Here is a 19,034-nt window from a genome sequence, read left to right on the forward strand (position 1 = left end):
TATCTTAGCAGGTACACGGTTAAAACGAAGTCGCTATTTGCAGACCCTGCTCCACCTGCCTTTTCGCGGTGTTACAAGTTTGTTGGTTAAATGCTAAACGGTGTTGTGAAAATATTTTCATAAACATGGGTCCGGAAAAACACGTTACAGATACAAGGAAGGGTTTGGTGGTGTGAATTTTTTGTAATGTTTATGTACGTTGCATAGTAATGACGAATCAAATATGGCATTTAAAGACTTCTAGAGAAGGAACGATCATACAAACGCAGCCCTTCCAGCAAGTATGAGAAGACATGGAGAAAGGAAAATAATTTACGGAAATAGAGGTTTAAAAATAATACGTATAAATCTAGTACCTCATTATCAACAAAATCGTATCAAAATGATAGTTTTCCGTTGAAATACTCTTTAAGGGTTAATAAAATAAAGAATATATTTTTATTCATCTCTATTTGTTTCGTTGTGTAGTTTTTCATTGACGATATCCCTCTAGCGTATCTCTATATTATCCCAAATTCGATATTCTTAGGTCGAACCTTTTGGGACCATTCTCTCTTGGGACCATAAAATGGTATACAACTGATAGTTCGTTATGTTAGTAATACTTTCCTAAAAGCTTCCTTCACATCCTTCATGTTTGTCGTTGAAAGGCGTCACGAGAAGGGGAGCCATTTTCACTTCGAACAGCCCGATACAGAGGCCTTTTTGATAGAGGCTGTACATGAAACTATTTTTTATATAGTCTTGCAAAAGCTGCATCCTTGCAACCATATCCATCCTATGTGACATTTCTCCACATTGAGACAGTGGTTCTCCCATCAATAAACTTTTTATTTTCAACCGGTGCAAGCGACAAGAAACAGCACACATACCTTGGCCGAAGAACGTGCCTGTTGTGAGCTTCCGTTTTCAAGCATACAACCCAGAACGAGAGCTCTGCATGAAGTGAGCTGATAAACGGTACACATGCTTGTATCTACATAACTTGCCGTTATTTCCAGGAAGCTAACAGGAACGGAAGTGCAACGTGGATCGCTGCTTGTTAATATTCGACACATTTGGAAGGACGACACCCTAAGCGGTCATGTTTGGGGCCGGTCGATCTGACACAGAATGGTTTGTAATATGTGTGATAGTGCTTAATGCAAGGAGAGGGCTTGATACATCATGCAACACAATGTTTTTAACTCGTGCTGTTACAAACAGGCGCTTTAAAGACTCTGAAAAACTTAGCAAAGTGAATTATTTATGCTGAATACTTATTGTTTTGACATTCAGCTAACTTCGGTGGTTAGTTGAAACCTTCTATCAATCACTAATGGATCAATGAAACAATTTGTTTTGCTATAGAAAAATTAAACAAACATAACAATCAAAACTATTTAGTCAGATCAGATTTCTAGACAGAGTGCAAAGCATTACTGACTCAAATAGAAATGCTACGACTTAATATTGCAATAGTAAATAATGTATAGTCCTGGAAAAATCATTTGATTTCCATCACTATTAATGCTTTGAATTTCTTGTACATCTTGTTCAATATCCTGTAGATTTGAATTCAAATGTAACATCACTTCTGTCTCTAATAATTTTATAATCGTTATCAACTTCATTGATATCACACCATCGCTCACCTTGTGCAAAACCGTTTAAACTTAAATTATGCTGCAATGCCATGCATATTTTGCCAAGGGTCGTAACGCTCAACGATGCATCCGCCCGGAAGCGTGCCGTTGGAAATTTCAATCCAACAATGAGGCAATAGGGAATTCATGAGAAAAACTTAATCGAAGGCGCGCGTTCATCGTGCCATCACTGCACATCAGCTGAATGTGGTACCGAATGGCGTGCAAATCGGTGCTCATGAGGCAATTCTTGAGAACTCTCGCCCGGTCAAAGAGCGATGCGGAATGCACGGATTTCTTGCACTTTACGCGCACTGCAACTTTTACGATCAACACCGGGGTGGAAGACAATACTCCATTCGGAACCCATCTGCTCTACCGGCCTGGACAACTAGATCTGAACGTTTCTTTTCACTTGTGTAGTTAGTTAGACTGTCAGATTTCTTGCAATTTCCAGTGCGCAACACTGAGCAGAAGGGAGGCGACGACTAACTTTTTGCGCTGGCACAGAAAAAGGCAATCTCCAACAATGAACCGCGGCTGACAAGGTTAGCCCGTCGTTGTCATTTTTGCAAAGCATTCACAATGCACCCGTTAAAACCGTAAAGGATTCTCACCTCGGAGAAAGATTCTGCCCAAGGCAAGCGCCCACAATCCATGGGTGAGAAGTAGAAGAAAAACTAGTCAGCAAGGATGGCTATACCCGGCAGGTTCACTCTCGTCTTATCACGTAACCTCTTCAGAATCCTTGCCTGCAGGAGAAATAAAGACAAAGTCAAACATGAAATCGGTGGTGGCAAAACTTGCAAACTAATTTAAATTCTCCCGACAGTGCCAAAGTGTTGTCTGCGTGACGCCGATGGAAAACTTTCGTCAAACGCCGAACCGCCCCAACGTGGCAGACAATCTGTGCAGTCGAGAGAGGATGACTTCAGCGCCTTTCAGCTAATAATGGACAGAAACATTTTAATCTACCACCTGCCAAATCCTCTAGACTTTGGATCCCTGTCGAGAGTTTACGAGACTCCCGCCGTATATTCCCTACTCTAAGATACAAGAATTTTCAGCTTACTAGCTACAGGCCACAGCGAAACATGGCCCGTCTAGCAACAGTAAATATCCTCTGGCGACGGCGACAACCGAAGATCCAATTATAATAGGATTCGGATTAAACTTAAATATTTCATCTTTGCACGACATCTTGGACCTACATTCAACAGTCAAAACGTTGGTGTCAGGTGATGGCGTTGGAAGCACGTGCATCCCACACTAGACCTGCCCGACCACAGACACCCACGTATGGTGGTTCCTTCTTCATAACTTTCCATACCTTTCATTTGCTCTGGTTACGCTACTAAGTGGTAGTAGCATCCCGGGACGGGATGGATTGTTTCATTTCCAGCAGCTAAATTACAGACTCACGTCCTTTTCCCGAAAAGCTTCTCACTAGCTTGAAAATCGGGTAGAACGAGCGACGGAACAGCGACGGAAAGTTTTGTGACTGGGTGTGAATATTTTGCGCTTTTGCGGTACCCAAAATACCCGAGACTTCAAATTAACTTCCACCAGACCCAAATCGGTTTGCGGTAGACCGTGTTGGGAATAGGGAGTCGTCGGTCGTTGTCTTCACGAGAGAGGGAAGAACGTTTGCTCACGCGGGTAGCACGGTGCAAAGTGTCTTCGTCTGTTCTATGCTTAATTAGTTACCGCATAAGTTAGCATTGGAGGAAATGCGTCTTTGCTTCCGCGTACATACATGAAGTGACTACTAGTCTGTTATTTTTCAAACTATTAACCGATTAAAAGCCAGTTCGACGACGTGCTGTGCGTCGGGTTAGTTGTCGATGCTCACACAAAGCAAGTGACATATTAAGCAGCTTTAAAAGAGCTTAGCAGCAGTACTTCTCGATTCATTCTTACCCTTCGTTTGTCTCGCACTTTCTCACGCCTTTCTTCGGTAGGTTCATGATTGGCCAGTATGTAACCGTACACGGGGACGTCATCAGTCACGTAAATATCAGCCACGTGATGGTGGAAGACGGCGGCGAATACTCGTGTGCCGCGGAAAACCGTGCCGGAAAGACATCTCATTCCGCAAGGCTCAACATTTACGGTAAGCGTCTACCTTTCCGGCAGCAAAAAGAAAAAATTGAAAAAAACACCTGCTAAGCATGCTTCTTATATAATTGACAGGATTACCGTACATTCGCCTAATACCGAAAGTCACCGCCGTAGCCGGGCATACCTTATACCTGAAGTGCCCGGTAGCGGGCTATCCGATCGAGGAAATTCACTGGGAGCGGGGCGGCCGCGAGCTGCCGGAGGATATGCGCCAGAAGGTGCAGTCAGACGGCACGCTCGAGATCAAGGAGGTGCAGAAATCGCTCGACTCCGGTGTCTACACGTGCTGGGCACGGAACAAACAGGGGCACAGTGCGCGACGCAGCGGCGAAGTAGCGGTCATAGGTTAGTATTGCCCTGGCGGCAGTCACTTACTAATCGGCTCTAGTGTCTTTCCACCAGCGTACTAGGTATCTCCCGAGAAGCTGTTTCTGAGATGGATGAACCGCTTGGTAATCCACCTTCGCGGAATCGGAGTAATTGCGTTCGGGATTGCAAGAACGTGTGTTCACCCAATAGCAACACTTTTAGTAATCGCCTTTTCCTACCGCACCGTTTGCAGTGCCGCCTAAGTTGAACCCGTTCCACTCGTCCATCCTTTCGCTGAACGTTGGCGATCGGGCTTCGATCACCTGTTCCGTCATCAAGGGCGACATACCGCTCACCATCACCTGGCGCAAGGACGGTCGTCCGATCGATCCTACCCAGCGCATGTCCGTGACACAGGTCGACCAGTACAACTCCATCCTGCTGATCGAGAATCTGACCGCCGATCATACCGGCAACTATTCATGCGTTGTACGCAACACTGCCGCCGAAACGGAAGGCCATCAGTCGCTGCTGGTTAATGGTAACTGTATCGTACCTAATCCTGACTCACGTTCTTTGTTCTTTTTTCTTGTTTCTTTTCCTTCCTTTCCGACACTCACATTGTCGCTCTTCGGTTGTCATGTTGCATTTTCGGTTGTGCCACACTACTACTGCTACTACTACTACTACTATTACTACTACTACCACAACTTCTTCTACTACAACTATCATCAACACCATCATCAATACTATTTATTCCACATACCACCGACCGTTGGAAACGGTGTCTGTGGAACATTAATCTCAAAACCGCGTGATCAAACATGTCCATGAACTCCATAATATCTGAAAACAAAACAAAACCAATCGACAATCGATCCCTACCATGGCTCTACTAGTTCCTCCCAACATTGAGCCGTTCTCCTTCCAAGACGGCCTAGCTGAGGGCATGCGGACACGCACCGTGTGCGGCGTGTCCAAGGGTGATCCACCGTTAACGCTCAAGTGGCTAAAGGATGGCGATCCGCTGCTGTCCACGCTGCTCGGCGCCAACGTGTCCACCCTTGACCAGTACTCGTCCCTCCTTAACATTCCCTCCCTCTCGGCGGCGCATTCCGGCGACTATACGTGCGTGGCCAGCAATCCGGCGGCCGAAGTGAAGTTCACGGCGTCGTTACAGGTAAAAGGTAAAGTAAAGTACTCGCCACTTCGTTTGCCTCACACACTTCACCAGCCTGATAAACAAATGCAATTTTTACCCCGTTTCACACCTTTTGCCAATTGTTGTTGCCTTTACTTGCACTGAATAAAACCAAGCAAATCAAGAACAGAAATTTATTTACTAGCGCAAAACGTTGTGTGTCATATAATCAGTACTGTATCTTCCGCTAATTGTACCGATCACTACTGCTGCTGTTTGTTGTTTTAGTTGCCCGCCGTTTGTTTTACCTGCGTTTGCCTCTTATTGTTTCCTACCGATATCGCAATACCGATGCATAATTGCAACAACTTCATCTGCAAACTGTTCGGTGGATGAAACACGCCATTCTCTGTAGGAGCAAGTAAAAATTCCCTGTCCGTGCTTTATGAAAAACGCGTTTATTGTTACCTTACCCGAATGCGACAAGCACATGCGCGCAGTAGTTTGTGATCCGTGCAACGCCAATATGTACTGCTCCATATATTTTTTTATTTTGGTTTTATATCCACACCTCCGTCCCACCAGTAAGCATTCAACCAGTTGATACATCAATATATTTAACATGTATGCAAACATATATTTTAAGCCTTTATAATCACCACTTGTGTGTCCTTTCCCAGTTGCTTTAGCACGCAGTGGGTTTGCGGCCGATCACCAGGTAATTGTGTTGTGCACCAAACAAATACTTTTTACGCTTTAGTTGCTCGAGCAAGCAAGACGACCACAGGCGTCATAGTCGGCTCTTTGTTTTAGTTTTGTTGTTAATCGCTTTAGAGGTATGAGCTTCCAATGTTTTTTTTTTTTGTTTTTATTTTTCAGTGCTTACAGCAATTGTACTGTTCAAATATCATGTGTCTTAAATATGTTTAGGTTACACAACAATCAATCTTTTGTACAGTATTGGCAAATTAAAAGTATTTTTATGCTAACAAAATCAAAAGGATAAGGACAGTTTCCTTATATTTCTAGAAACCATTAATATTTGTACCAATAATTTTTCTGCGAAGTATTTAGTACTTGTTACATAAATTTCTATGAAAAATGTTACGATAGAACAATGAAACACTTTGCTCACTAAAAATAATGTGTCATTATATTGTATTAGTGACGAAGATTTGAAATATCTATATCAACGATACTTTCTTGATTCGATCCATGTGACATGTGTTGTTATTTCTTTTCGCTTAAAAATATATCTAATTACAGACTTTTTAAAACGAATCGAGGATGTTTTTTTTTATTTAATTTAACGCACCGATTTCATTTTCGTACGCCTGTATTCAGTTACACAGATAATTCATTTCAATGGCAAGAAAGCAACACATTTTTTCTAACAAGTTAGTTTAAATTCTCGGCACACATCAATGGACACTTACACACTGTAATGCTGTGTTCTAACACAACAATAGACAATATTTACAAAAGCCTTTTTGTAAAGCTCAATACAGCCTCGAAAAAATTGAATTTTGTTCGAATATTTGTTTGCCATAATTTAAACAATTAAACGATTTTTATATTATAATTTTTTACTTTGCTGGTTTTGGTTACGTAAAATTAAATGCACCTATGCACATTTTTTCGATTATTATCGGTAACAAAAGCCATAAAGCTTTTTTTCTAGCGTTGATTTATATGTTTGTTTTAGAATATGGAACAGAAGGCCTCCGCAAACCCAAACTCACGAGCGCTATCCTTTTTTGTAATAAATATTAGCATCCACCACACTGTATAGCCGTACTACCTAACCACCCGATATGCATTTGTTTAAAGCACTTAAACGCTGAATGTTTTTATCCACGCAATATCACGTCTGCTCCTTGAAATTTGTGTGTTATTGGCTTCACCATTCCAACAATTTCCAGGCACCTGGTGTTAGACCCTCTTCCATTGAGTAACTAATATTAAACACGCCTCATGCAACTTTGCACAATGCTATTGTAACTACGCTTAACGTTTCATTTCAACTGATGTGTGCAGCTTTTCAATACAGTATGCTCTGCCTTACTCCGCACCGTGTAAAAAAATAAACATTAATCCTTATATTCCGAGATAAACATGTACTATTCAAATCGCTACAATTCGATGCATCCATCGCTAACTGGCTGGAAATGATGCTTGGATGGAATTTGTATAGAATCAAAAATACTTTGATGGCGTAATTTTTGGATACGGCATTTCGTGACCGAAAACAGCTCTTCAGATGTTATAACAATAACAAACTCAATTAAACTATTACACAAACGTTCCAGATTCTATATTCATTTTTTCTCTTTAGTTGACAACCCTTTTTAGTGTTTTATATTCTTTACGTTTACTATTTATTTACAGAAATTGATAAAGGTGGCGAATATTTCTTTGACCATTTCTAAAGTCACATTATACAACCACTATATTCGTAGTATTAGAACACAGCCATTACAACAACACTCACTTCAGCCTTAAATTTATCTACGTTTGGTTATCTTTCCTTGTTTGTGCGTTTAATAAACATTGCTTAAAATATCAGCTGTTACAAGATAAATTAATTAAATGTTTTGTTACACGGTGCATAATATAATTAAACTGTTATGTTTTTTTTTTAAATTAAAAATATGTGTCTGGTTAGGTTTACTCAACATAACAATGAAAATGAAATTTTAGTCTTTGTTTGAATGACAGCTATCTCTTGAAATAAAAAATACTAAAATTATTGATTAATAATTGATAATGATATTGCCAGTCCCCAGCAAGCTAAGCCTTCCGGTTATATGGTATAATTATGCCTGGAAAGCCTGTATACGCAAAAAGAAGCAGAGTTAAAAATATGAGAATTTTATTTAAAAAAAAACTAATTTGGTTTGAATAAATATATATTCATTGAATTATGATGCATGGTAACATGGCATTTTGTTTAATTTATAAACAGAATTGGTTTTTGAACAATTTTTGTCGTATTTTACTATTTCTTGTAGATAAAAAATGTGTTTTAATTATGATTATTATTATTGTGATAAAATTATGGGTTCATATTAGACTATACTATTTTATCATATGATTAAAAATTTATAAAAAAAATCGCATAACTTTTAAATAAACCCTCGTTGAATACTTTTCGCATTAGTTTATGCGATCTGAGAAAAATAATAGAATACGATGTCTTAATAGTACGCATTTCATTCACTTTGCTGTAAAATATAAACACATTTTATTAGACCTTATTCAGCAATATTAAACAAAATTTTGGAAAAATCAGATTGCTATAGTTATATTAGGCACTGCATTGTTTTTTTAGCAATCTCTAATTCCACTACTATTTCTCATACCATTTCGACAATCAGAGTAATGTAAGTAAACAATAGTTAATTTTTTTTTTTTGGCAATAATGTTGTCTACGAGAAAACTCTTGATAAAAAAGGCTGATACTGCAACAAAGCATTCGTTCAGTAATGTGCACCAAGCTAGTCCAAATGAAAAGAATGTTGTTTCACATTTTGAACAAACTTTGCAATGCCACATTTTGCAAAAACCGCGATGCGACAATTGCTTTACGATTTTTTTTTTTGTTTCATTCGGTTTTTGGTGTTACATTTTTCTGCATTGTCCAGCGGCAAAAACCATGACGATTTACAAATAAATATGGCACAAAAAATACAACCGAAGATGGTTGAATTATAAATAACAATAACAACTCGCTTGAGGAAGAACGTGCTACAAAACAGCAATTCCCTTTTGTCGTTTTTTTATTAGCAAATTTAACAACACTACCCGCCACAAGGCCGCTTTCTTTTCGAAGTGTTCGTATAAATGGGCACATGTGTGTGAGTTTGTGTGCCTCTTTTTATGTTGCCAATTTTTTTGACTTCTAGTTTTTTTTATTTATTATTTTTCTTTCTTGTATAAGGGGCTGTTTTCGCAAATCGACGCCACAAAAATACGCATCCAACACACCAGCCATTTACAAGCGCATTGTATTCTCTGTGTCTGTGCCTGCGTGTGTTTATGTGATTTCTTTTTTCACACTCTTTGTCCTGTGAACCGCGAATACGCTCAGCAATATCAGCAAATACGAATTCCAACCAAATTCAGGTTCGGTATCCGTTCCAGCCACCGCACGCCTCCTCGCACTCCTCCCACATGCTTTCCCACCTTACGCCTCAGTGTGTTGACGCACCCTCGCCCACGTAGTTGTCAAGAAGGAGTCACGGCAGCCGCAAAAGTATAGACTTAAAAAAATATATATCACCCACAACTCAACTCCAAGCATCCGATGTATGTCCTCGGAGAGCAACACTCCCAGGGGACCGTCGTAGCACAAACCCTACCAGTTCTTTCAATTGCACCGCGTGCCGCTTACATTAACTTACACCGCTTTGATTCGGTTACGGTTGCATCGGTATTAGAGAGAATAGTCGTCGGCCCGCCGTGGTAATATGTGACGATGTGTGCATAGCCGTCATCAAGGAACGATGTAAAAGTTATTTCTTACACACCGCCACTGGATTTAATCCCTTAAAAAGATACGTTATGCCGCATCGGTCACCGACCCGCACCATTTCTACCTGACTGATTGTGGTGATTAAGGAGCAGAAAGAGGAGAGAGAAAAAAGGTTACTCCATTATTTCCGTCGCCGCAAGCAAAGCTGGCGATGTCATTATAATGACACAACCTCTAATGAATCCATCCGGCATACCGGCATCCGCAAATCACCGGGGGTTTCCCCTCCACGACACCGGATGACGTGGTGCATAAATTTAAAAACTGCATGCCATAGCGCAAATGAACGTAAGGGAAAGATGATCCTGATCCTCCTCGCTGGTACTGTCGCACGGCGGCATCAGTAAAAGCACAGGCGTACTGCCAGCCCAGCAAATAGGCGGCTTTTAATCATCCACGTAGCAACCGCTAAATTGGAGACCACATTCGCTCGCCGGGGGAAATGCCTAAGAGAAGGAAGCCGCAACATCGGAAAATGTACGAGAAATATCATTCTATTTTTTATCCTCTACTCAGCAATTGGTCGAAATTTTCGCTCGCCGTTTTTAGCAGCGGGATTTATTTTACAGTGCTCGTATTCGCTCTGACTGACGATGAGTTTTCGCAGAGGTATTCGCTTTTTTCGGTTGCAATCGTTTCCTGAAATTAATAGCGAAATAAAAATTGCAAAACCAAAGCGGGTGACATAAATCTCGTCGACCCATCTTTGCAGACCGACGAGCATTGAGGGGCAAAAACGACCAAAAATAGGGTAGAACGTAGGGACAACAACAAAAATCGTAAACCACTATACATCCGGAGCGCCTGTTTATTCGCTTTAACCGATGCAACCGCCGCTGATCAGAACCGTGCATATATAGAACCGCAAAAAAGCACGCTACCGTGTCACATTATTTCTATTCATTCCTTAATACTCTCTGTTCACAGCTGTCCCTCTCTTACACACACACAAACACACACATACTCTCACAACATTTCTGTCTCTTTCTCTGTTACACTCTTTCTATCTGTTCCTATTTTCACAGCCTGTGTATGTACTTGATCTATCCCAATCTTTCCACCTTTCTTACATTTATGCACATTTTTTCACTACATATATATTCTACTGTTTGTCATGTAAATGCACCCCTGGCCTGATTTCCGGCAAAAGTATAGTATTCTGATGAAAATGTCAATGCAAAACATAAATAAATACCCTCTGATCAATAGGTTCACAATTTAACTCAATGTATAATAACATAAAGTACCATATTTTGTATCTAATTTGTAGGTCATGTAACACTAGTTTAACGAAAATTACAAGTTCCATTTAATTTTTACCTTGCTTTAATGTACTCTTCATGTATGAAAACTATACTTTTGTCGTAAAAATTAAAAGGAAAAATGTCCATCCGTTTATTGTAGAGCACAGTGTCCTCTGTTTAACCTAATTTCACCCATGCACCTAGTATCGAATTACTGCAACGACAATCAATCCCAGGCTTTTGCTATTCTCTCTTTCCCATTTCCCTAATGAGAATCATCCCCGGCACTTAGTTTATGTATTTACATTATTTTCACTTATGTTTAAAGTTTTCGCAGCTCGCTCGGTCGTTCGCAAATATTACTTTTTTTTTCTTCTTTCCATTCAATTCACGACCATGGCATAAAATTCAACCATTGCTGTGGGTTAATTTATTTTCCATATCATTTTTTGTCATACTTAAAAGTTTTCCAAAACGTCATAAAAATTTCTCCCAGAATTTTCCTACAATCTCAGCTACCCATTCATGCCATTTGGCTTTGCAATGCGAGCTTTGAAAATTTAAAATAATCTCTGTAGAAAGGAAGAATTGTGTATGCACACGGTGCTGCAGTAAATGGTGTTCCAAATGATGTATGGAGTAATAATTCATCACGTGTTTCGACTACTTTTGATGCATATTTAATCTCGGAAAAGAGCAAACATATCGAGGATTTGATTTTTTTTTCTTCTCTTCATTCTTTCATTTACTCCTCAAACGTTTGATTGGAACTGAGCTTTTGTTTTTGCTCTTGGAACACACCGCGCAGCTTGGTTAATGAGCATTTATTTATTTTGAAATTCAATCAGGCAAGTATTAATTATCGGCTAATAGAACAAAAAGTCACACCACACGCAATGCTGGGAGTGAAGAGCAAAATGAAATCGATTATTTATTCCCTGAACTTGGTTCGGATGCGTCCACATTCGCTCGAAAGCCCGATAGTTCTTTATTAATGGCGATTCATTAGCATCCCCATGGCTGGACTTTCGTCATTCGCCGTTCGGATGGCATATTGATTTCATTTAGCACAATGGTTAACGCCTGCTAAACTGTAGTATAATTATTAAATTATACATAAAAAAGAATGCTCCAGGCATTATGGTTTTGCGCGTGTATGCTTTGCAGCGTTAGCAAAATAGCACCAACATATTTCGGGATAAATTTCATTTCACATGCACGATTTGTACATGCATCAAAACCACAAACGCATCGCTTTGCAGGCTTATACGCCCCGAGTTGACCCACTGACGGAACACATAACGGTACGAAAAAAGTATTGATAACAATCAATAATCTCAGCTATTATTCCCATTATTAGCCAGAAATTAATAAAACAAATCCCGTACCTCCGGCTAAGGGATGGTTCCATATGGCCTGGCATTAGCCGTTCACAAAACGCGCACCGGTGTGAGCGTATGTTTGCTTTCGCTAGCATTACCGCTAGTATTCTATACCCCTTTCCATTTGATTTCGATGGTTGTTCTGCCGGGCGTTTGAGTATCTGCTTTTTTTTCTTCAACATTTGCGCTATCTAATGGATCGAAAATTCACGCACGCAAGCACGCACGGCCCATAAAGTGCACTATCACCGTCCGATGGTTTGCAGCACCATGGGGCTTTGCTCGCCTCCCATCCAGCACTTATGAAGCCATGAATTTGCTGTTTGATTTTTTATCTGCTCGGGCAGTCTTTCGGCCCAACTGCACTTGAATTGTGCCACCGAGCAACGTCATCATGAAAAGTTATCGATCGTACCGGTTCAGATGAAAGCATGCATTGAATGCAGAGAAGCGGTTTTTTCGATGTTGTTGTTTTCTTACCCGTTTCTGCATACCATTACCGGCATCCAATTTCTCCGTTCAAATGCATTGAGGCGTTCCGGTGTATCATTTGCCGGTTTTGTTTGGTTTTCTTTCATGATTTTCACGCTTTGTTTGCCTGTACGTGATGAGTGAAACGGGATCATTCCAATGCACGTAAACGGAAGCTTGCAGCAAAACCACAATATATGAAGGGTAAATTTGCTGCTGCCTGTAGTTAGTGGTTAGTCAACTTTCGTTTGTGAGATATTTATTTTTCAAACTGCATACATATTGATGTTCATCAATACATCGTGCACCGTACATGAGCAGATATTATTGCAAAAAACTGGCATCTCAATTAATTTCAATGGGTATTTTTTATCTTGTTAACTTTACTACCAAATTTTTTTTTCATTTCAATCGATACGAATTGTTAATTTCCCTTTGCTAATCGCATGCTGCCTAAACAAAAATTAACAGCACATCCATTGGTGTATTGATAGTTGCTATTAACATTGATTATTGATATTTATAATAAATTGTATAATTGAATAAAGCGGAAAATACTCTAGATAAAAACCTATGAATTTGTGCTTGTTAATGGAGCCGCCTGGTGGTTCATGCTCATTGAACAGGGTTGACATTTTTTTCTACAAACCAAACAAATTGATAAAATTGTAAGCATCCATCGAAACTAGGAATTTATTTCATTCATGAAATATGTATTTAAAAATAAACATATGCTTTAAGATTGTAAAATCATTTTGATTACGAGTTTACCATATTTTAACTATTAAACACTTAAAGCGCTGGTGCTGAACCGAACTGATATTTTGCCTACAAATAGTTTGTGTGATACTCATGCGAACAGTTGTACGGAGGCAAGGACTGTTTATCAGATTACGTTGTAAAAATAATTATAATGAGTCGAATAACACCAAAGCATAATTGCATTGGTTATTCTTATTTGGCACAACAACCGTTGCTGGTGAAAGTCTGCCAGTTGGCTTGGCTTTAATTGACTTATAGATTATCAATATTAGGACTGTGTCTCGCATTCCGGACCTGAATCCATGACGGACATGTTAAGCCGTCCGAGTTGAGGACTGTACCATGATACCGATCCGGTTGCATTGGTTGCAACATCAAAATTACATTAAAAATATAGGCTTACTTACTTACTTATCCGGCGCTACAACCGCTTTGCGGTCTTGGCCTGCCTCAGAAGTGTCCGAAACCGCTCACGGTCTCACGCCGTCGTCTGCCAGTCCGTTTATAGGCTATTCCTATATAAAAATATAGGCTTGAATTAAATCAAATAAAATTAAATGATCTTTTTGTATCGTATTCAACTATCATAATTAGCAAAAGAATGACAATAAAAATACATATATTTTTATAGCTAATGTAAAAAATTTATAGCTTGAATTACAAAACAATGAATTATGGTCGCTTTGTTAGAACAACTCACAACAAAGTTTTTTTTTTCCTTTTTTTGCAAGTTCAATCATGTGTGTGTAGCTTAATTCTAAAGATGTTATATGAATATGTATGACTTCACAACTTATTACTACTTACAACTTTCATATGCACCATAAAAATTTCCGACAATATCCATTTACCAATACAGAGCATTCTGCAGGATATTGCACACAATTGTGCCATATATCTGCAGAAGTCAATTGCCGTAACTGTATATCGTAAAGCACTGAATCATACAAGTGACTTTAAGGTACAGAATCGTACAAAAGAAGGAATCCTCATGGTTGACCGAAGGCTTCCTGTTTTCTTAAAAAACATGCTCATTAATTTAATTGTGCGTCTCTTTATGTTGACATTTTCTGGTAAATTTTATGATAAATATAGGAATGTGAAATATATTAACACATCTTATACAATTTAAAATCTAACGAATAAAATAAATTTATTTTTTTTATGATTCGTCATTTGCTAACAAATTTTATCAATCATCAAAAAAATGGGGTTTAAAATTACCCGTCCCTAGGTCCATTACAGTATAGAAATCTATAAAATAGCAATGGATAAAATACTACCCTATCACTATGATGGTATCCCCAAGCAGTGATAATACCGTAAAGAATAACTTTCTGCCCCCTGTGCGGCCCGAAAACTTTCACCGGGGCTTTTATGGCTAGACGGTTGAAAAAAAAAATAAACAGATGTCAAACCGATCAAGAGGAAACAAACGACTACACTTGTAGCTTTGCTTCGAATATGTCATAATACTTGAGCAAGGAAAGTTTGGATTGGTTTATTTCTGTTTTGCTTATCCGGACCCATCTTCAGAAACTTGTTGTGTGTTTATGAGTTTCTTTTTCGCTTCGATATGCCACACACTCGCTAGAACCAGACAAACATAGGAGAACGCCATTTATTGCACCCACCCCACCACCCACACAAATCTTCCCCCAAAAATATAGTTGCTATGTTGCTGTACGAAAATTAAACAAAATATATCACTACCATTTCGCAACGCAAAAGCCAAAGCAAACCATTCCTTAAACCCTTTTACCATCTCCCAGATTGCTACTGTTCCTGCCTGCCTGCCTGTCTTCTTGCCTGTAACCACCTTACTACCCCGTACCAGCCTCCCACCACTGCACCATTTGACCAAGCAAAACATGATCGAAAATCCACGAAAAACTTTTGCTTCGGCAAGAACTTTTGTCTTGTTCGCCCTCGACTAACGATAAACTTTTCTTTCCGCCACTTGCCGGCATCACCTCGCTGGTACCGGCTGTGTTTCTCTTCCCTTTTTTTCTCTCGTTCCAATGGGGGATTGTTCGCTTGTGTTATTTTTTACCCCGGACGTTTACCTTGAAACTCGGACGGCGAAACTGGGTTTGAATCACGTTTGAATTGTGTCGGCTCCTTCGTCGGCCATACACCCCGAACTCAACCCGAACTCAATGGAACGGATAAAATCATTCCGCATTCTCCGACGTTCCTACCACCCAGTTCCACCCCGTTGGGTGGTCGAGCCGACGGACGTGAGTGTCGAACGGAACCGTCACATTATGCTTCACTGCCAGGCTCAGGGAGTACCGGTACCGACGATTCTTTGGAAGAAAGCAACAGGTGAGTGATTTGGGACGATCGAGTGGATTTTTTCTTCCCTTCCCAGTCCCAGTGCCTGCAGTGGAAAGGGCACCTCCTCTACGGTTTCATTTTTCTTCCACCTTTTACCCAAATGCCTTGTTAACACAGCCGAAAAGGTCCCCACACTTTCTTTCCTGCTCGTAAATCACTTCCATCAACATCACTTTTCCCGTTTCCCAAGAAAAGAACTACCCAGGGCGAGAACATTTCGGCTACACTGGGGCAGCTTAGTACTGAAAAGGAAGGGGCAAAATACACCGGGAACTCATTATAACTCAATTTCACTCTTCCGTCCACCCGTAATCTGTGTTTATTTTGCACACGCCCTCCGTCCCTTGTGCTTTGTACACCCGCGTGACTTATTTTCCAACGCCTGAAGGAAGTAAATCCGGTGACTACGAAGAGGTGCGGGAGCGACCGTACACGAAGCTACTGGCGAACGGGTCGCTATTGCTGCAGCACGTCAAGGAAGACAGAGAAGGATTTTACCTTTGCCAGGCAAACAACGGCATTGGTACCGGAATCGGGAAAGTTATACAGCTTAAAGTGAACTGTGAGTATTGACCACACACGTTTGTAAGTATGGATACGCTTTATTTTCACACGCGATAAACGATGCTATTTACATATGATAGTAGACCACAAATCTCACGTCACATAATCAATTAGATAATGAAGAAACACTTCCATCGCACGTAAATGCATTCTGCCACTTTCACCATTTCACAGCCTCTCCCTACTTTGCTGGACAATCCAAGATGGTCACGGTGAAGAAGGGCGACACAGCCATCATGCAGTGTGAGGTGAAGGGTGACAAACCGATAAATGTTGTTTGGCTGCGCAATGGAAAACACGAGCTCAACCCATCCACGAATTATCGCGTCTCGATTAAGCAAGACGCTACGCCGGAGGGCATCTCGGCCGAGGTGCAAATATCGAACGTAGATAGCAGCGACAGTGGAGCATACTTCTGCCAGGCCAGCAATCTGTACGGGCGAGATCAGCAGCTGGTTCAGCTACAGGTACAAGAGCCACCCCAACCACCGTCCTCGCTTGAGGCCGCTACGGTTTCGAGCAGAGTGGTGAACCTAAAGTGGCAGCCGCGCGGTGGTGACGCGGCAGAAGTTTCCAAGTACATCGTTGAGTATCGCGAGATTGACCGACAGTGGCAGTACATCGAGATATCTGATCCGCCCGCCTATTCAACTATCATCGAGAACCTAAAACCAGCGACCAACTATGTGTTCAGAATAATTGCCGAGGGTCCAGCTGGTCGGAGCTCGCCGAGTCAGGAATTGTTCATTAAAACCGATCCGCAACGACCGGCCGGACCACCGCTCAATCTCGGCGCTCGACCAATTTCCTCCACCGAGATACTGATCACCTGGATGCCACCGTCGTACGAGCTGCGGCACGGTGAAATACAGGGCTACAACATCGGTTACCGTTCGATGCATGCCACGACAAACAGTTACAACTTCACCTCTATCTCGGGCGATGGGGAGGATGGCACTGGAGAGTTACTGCTGGGTAATTTGGCCAAGTACACGCGGTACACGATCGTTGCGCAAGCGTTCAATCAAGTCGGACCGGGACCTCTGTCCGAACCGGTCACCGCACAAACGATGGAAGACGTTCCAAGCAAACCGCCGGAAGACATTCGCTGTATGGCGCAGAGCTCCACATCGATCCAGGTGTCTTGGCAGCCACCGCAAGCGCACCACACGAACGGGCTTCTGCAGGGGTACAAGGTGTTCTACGAGTGTGCTACCGAAGATGCGATCAGCAGTGGCGAGATGGAGACGCGCAAGACCACCTCCTTAACGATACACCTGTCCAACCTGCGCAAGTTCTCCAACTACAGCATTCAAGTGTTGGCGTACACGCGCATGGGTGACGGTGTGATCTCTACACCCTCCTTCTGTCACACCGACGAAGATGCGCCCGAGGCACCGGCCGATATCAAAATTGCCATCAGCTCACCATCGTCGCTGTACGTGTCGTGGCTTCCCCCGCGAGACCCAAATGGCATCATAACCAAGTACAACCTCTACATGCGGGCTGTTAACGGAAGGGAGGAGCTGAACAACGACAAGCGAAACCTTCAAGCGCACCAGCACCACTTCGAAGCGAAGCAGCTGCAAAGCCACACCGAGTACCAGTTCTGGGTGTCCGCTTCCACCCGGGTCGGTGAGGGTAAAAGCTCACGCGTCGTTTCTCAGCTCACGTCGAACCGCGTACCGGCAAAGATTGTCTCATTCGGTGGGCTCACCATACGACCGTGGAAATCGTCCGCCTCCCTAAACTGCATGGCAGTGGGACAACCGAGGCGCGAGTGGTTCAAGGGTGACACATTGCTACGTCCCGGTACGCAACATAACATTCAGCTGCTCGATTCAGGCGAGATTATCGTGACAATGTTGCAAACAAGCGACACCGGTAATTACACCTGCCAGGTTGACAATGGTATCGGTACGGATCGGCTTACGCACAATCTGCTAGTACAAGTTCCTCCCGGGCCGCCGGTACTGTACGTCACCAGTGCGACTTCCAGCAGCATTCTACTGCACTGGAAGATTGGATCGACGGGCAACGCACCGATCACGGCGTTCTCGCTCCATTACCGGCGAGTACACGGAAATCTCGAGGAGATGCAACTGTCGCGCCATGCATCCAGCCATGATCTGAAGGGCCTGTTCTGTGGCAGTACCTATCAGGTATACCTGGTGGCACACAACAAGATCGGATCGTCCTCCGCCAGCACCACACTAAACGTCAAAACTCAAGGGCAACCTCCGGGCATTCCACCCGACTCCGTACTGATAGCGCCAAATTCAACGTCCGTGGTGCTACGACTGAATGGGTGGCCGGACAACGGTTGTCCCATTATGTACTTCGTGCTGCAGTACCGATCCGTATCGACAGGGCTGGATGACGAGTGGCATCTGGTGTCGAATGCGCTCAAGCCGCAGCGACGCTTCACCCTTTCCGGACTGTTGCCATCCACGATGTACCGGCTCAAGATGGAGGCGCACAATGTAGCCGGTTCGACCAATGCCGAGTATACGTTCTGGACGCTCACAAAAGACGGAGGTA

At 42.0% G+C, this 19,034-nt stretch overlaps 1 protein-coding gene across 7 annotated transcripts in view; it reads left to right on the forward strand.

The window, feature by feature from the left end:
* LOC1275709 (cell adhesion molecule Dscam2) overlaps positions 1–19,034 on the forward strand; it is a 97,220-nt gene that overhangs the window by 68,652 nt on the left and 9,534 nt on the right. For 4 of the 7 annotated variants that reach the window (XM_061646610.1, XM_061646613.1, XM_061646612.1 and 1 more), the window contains exons 8-13: positions 3,587–3,738; positions 3,819–4,091; positions 4,309–4,596; positions 15,798–15,917; positions 16,318–16,491; positions 16,668–19,031. In XM_061646610.1, coding sequence (XP_061502594.1) covers positions 3,587–3,738; positions 3,819–4,091; positions 4,309–4,596; positions 15,798–15,917; positions 16,318–16,491; positions 16,668–19,031 — 3,371 coding nt within the window. Of the gene's footprint in view, positions 1–3,586; positions 3,739–3,818; positions 4,092–4,308; positions 4,597–4,954; positions 5,243–15,797; positions 15,918–16,317; positions 16,492–16,667; positions 19,032–19,034 lie in introns of all 7 variants that reach the window. The other 3 variants (XM_061646611.1, XM_061646615.1, XM_061646617.1) reach the window with 1 other exon arrangement.

This window comes from Anopheles gambiae, chromosome 2 (genome assembly GCF_943734735.2).
Source record: "Anopheles gambiae chromosome 2, idAnoGambNW_F1_1, whole genome shotgun sequence".
In the NCBI taxonomy this organism is placed as follows: domain Eukaryota; kingdom Metazoa; phylum Arthropoda; class Insecta; order Diptera; family Culicidae; genus Anopheles; species Anopheles gambiae.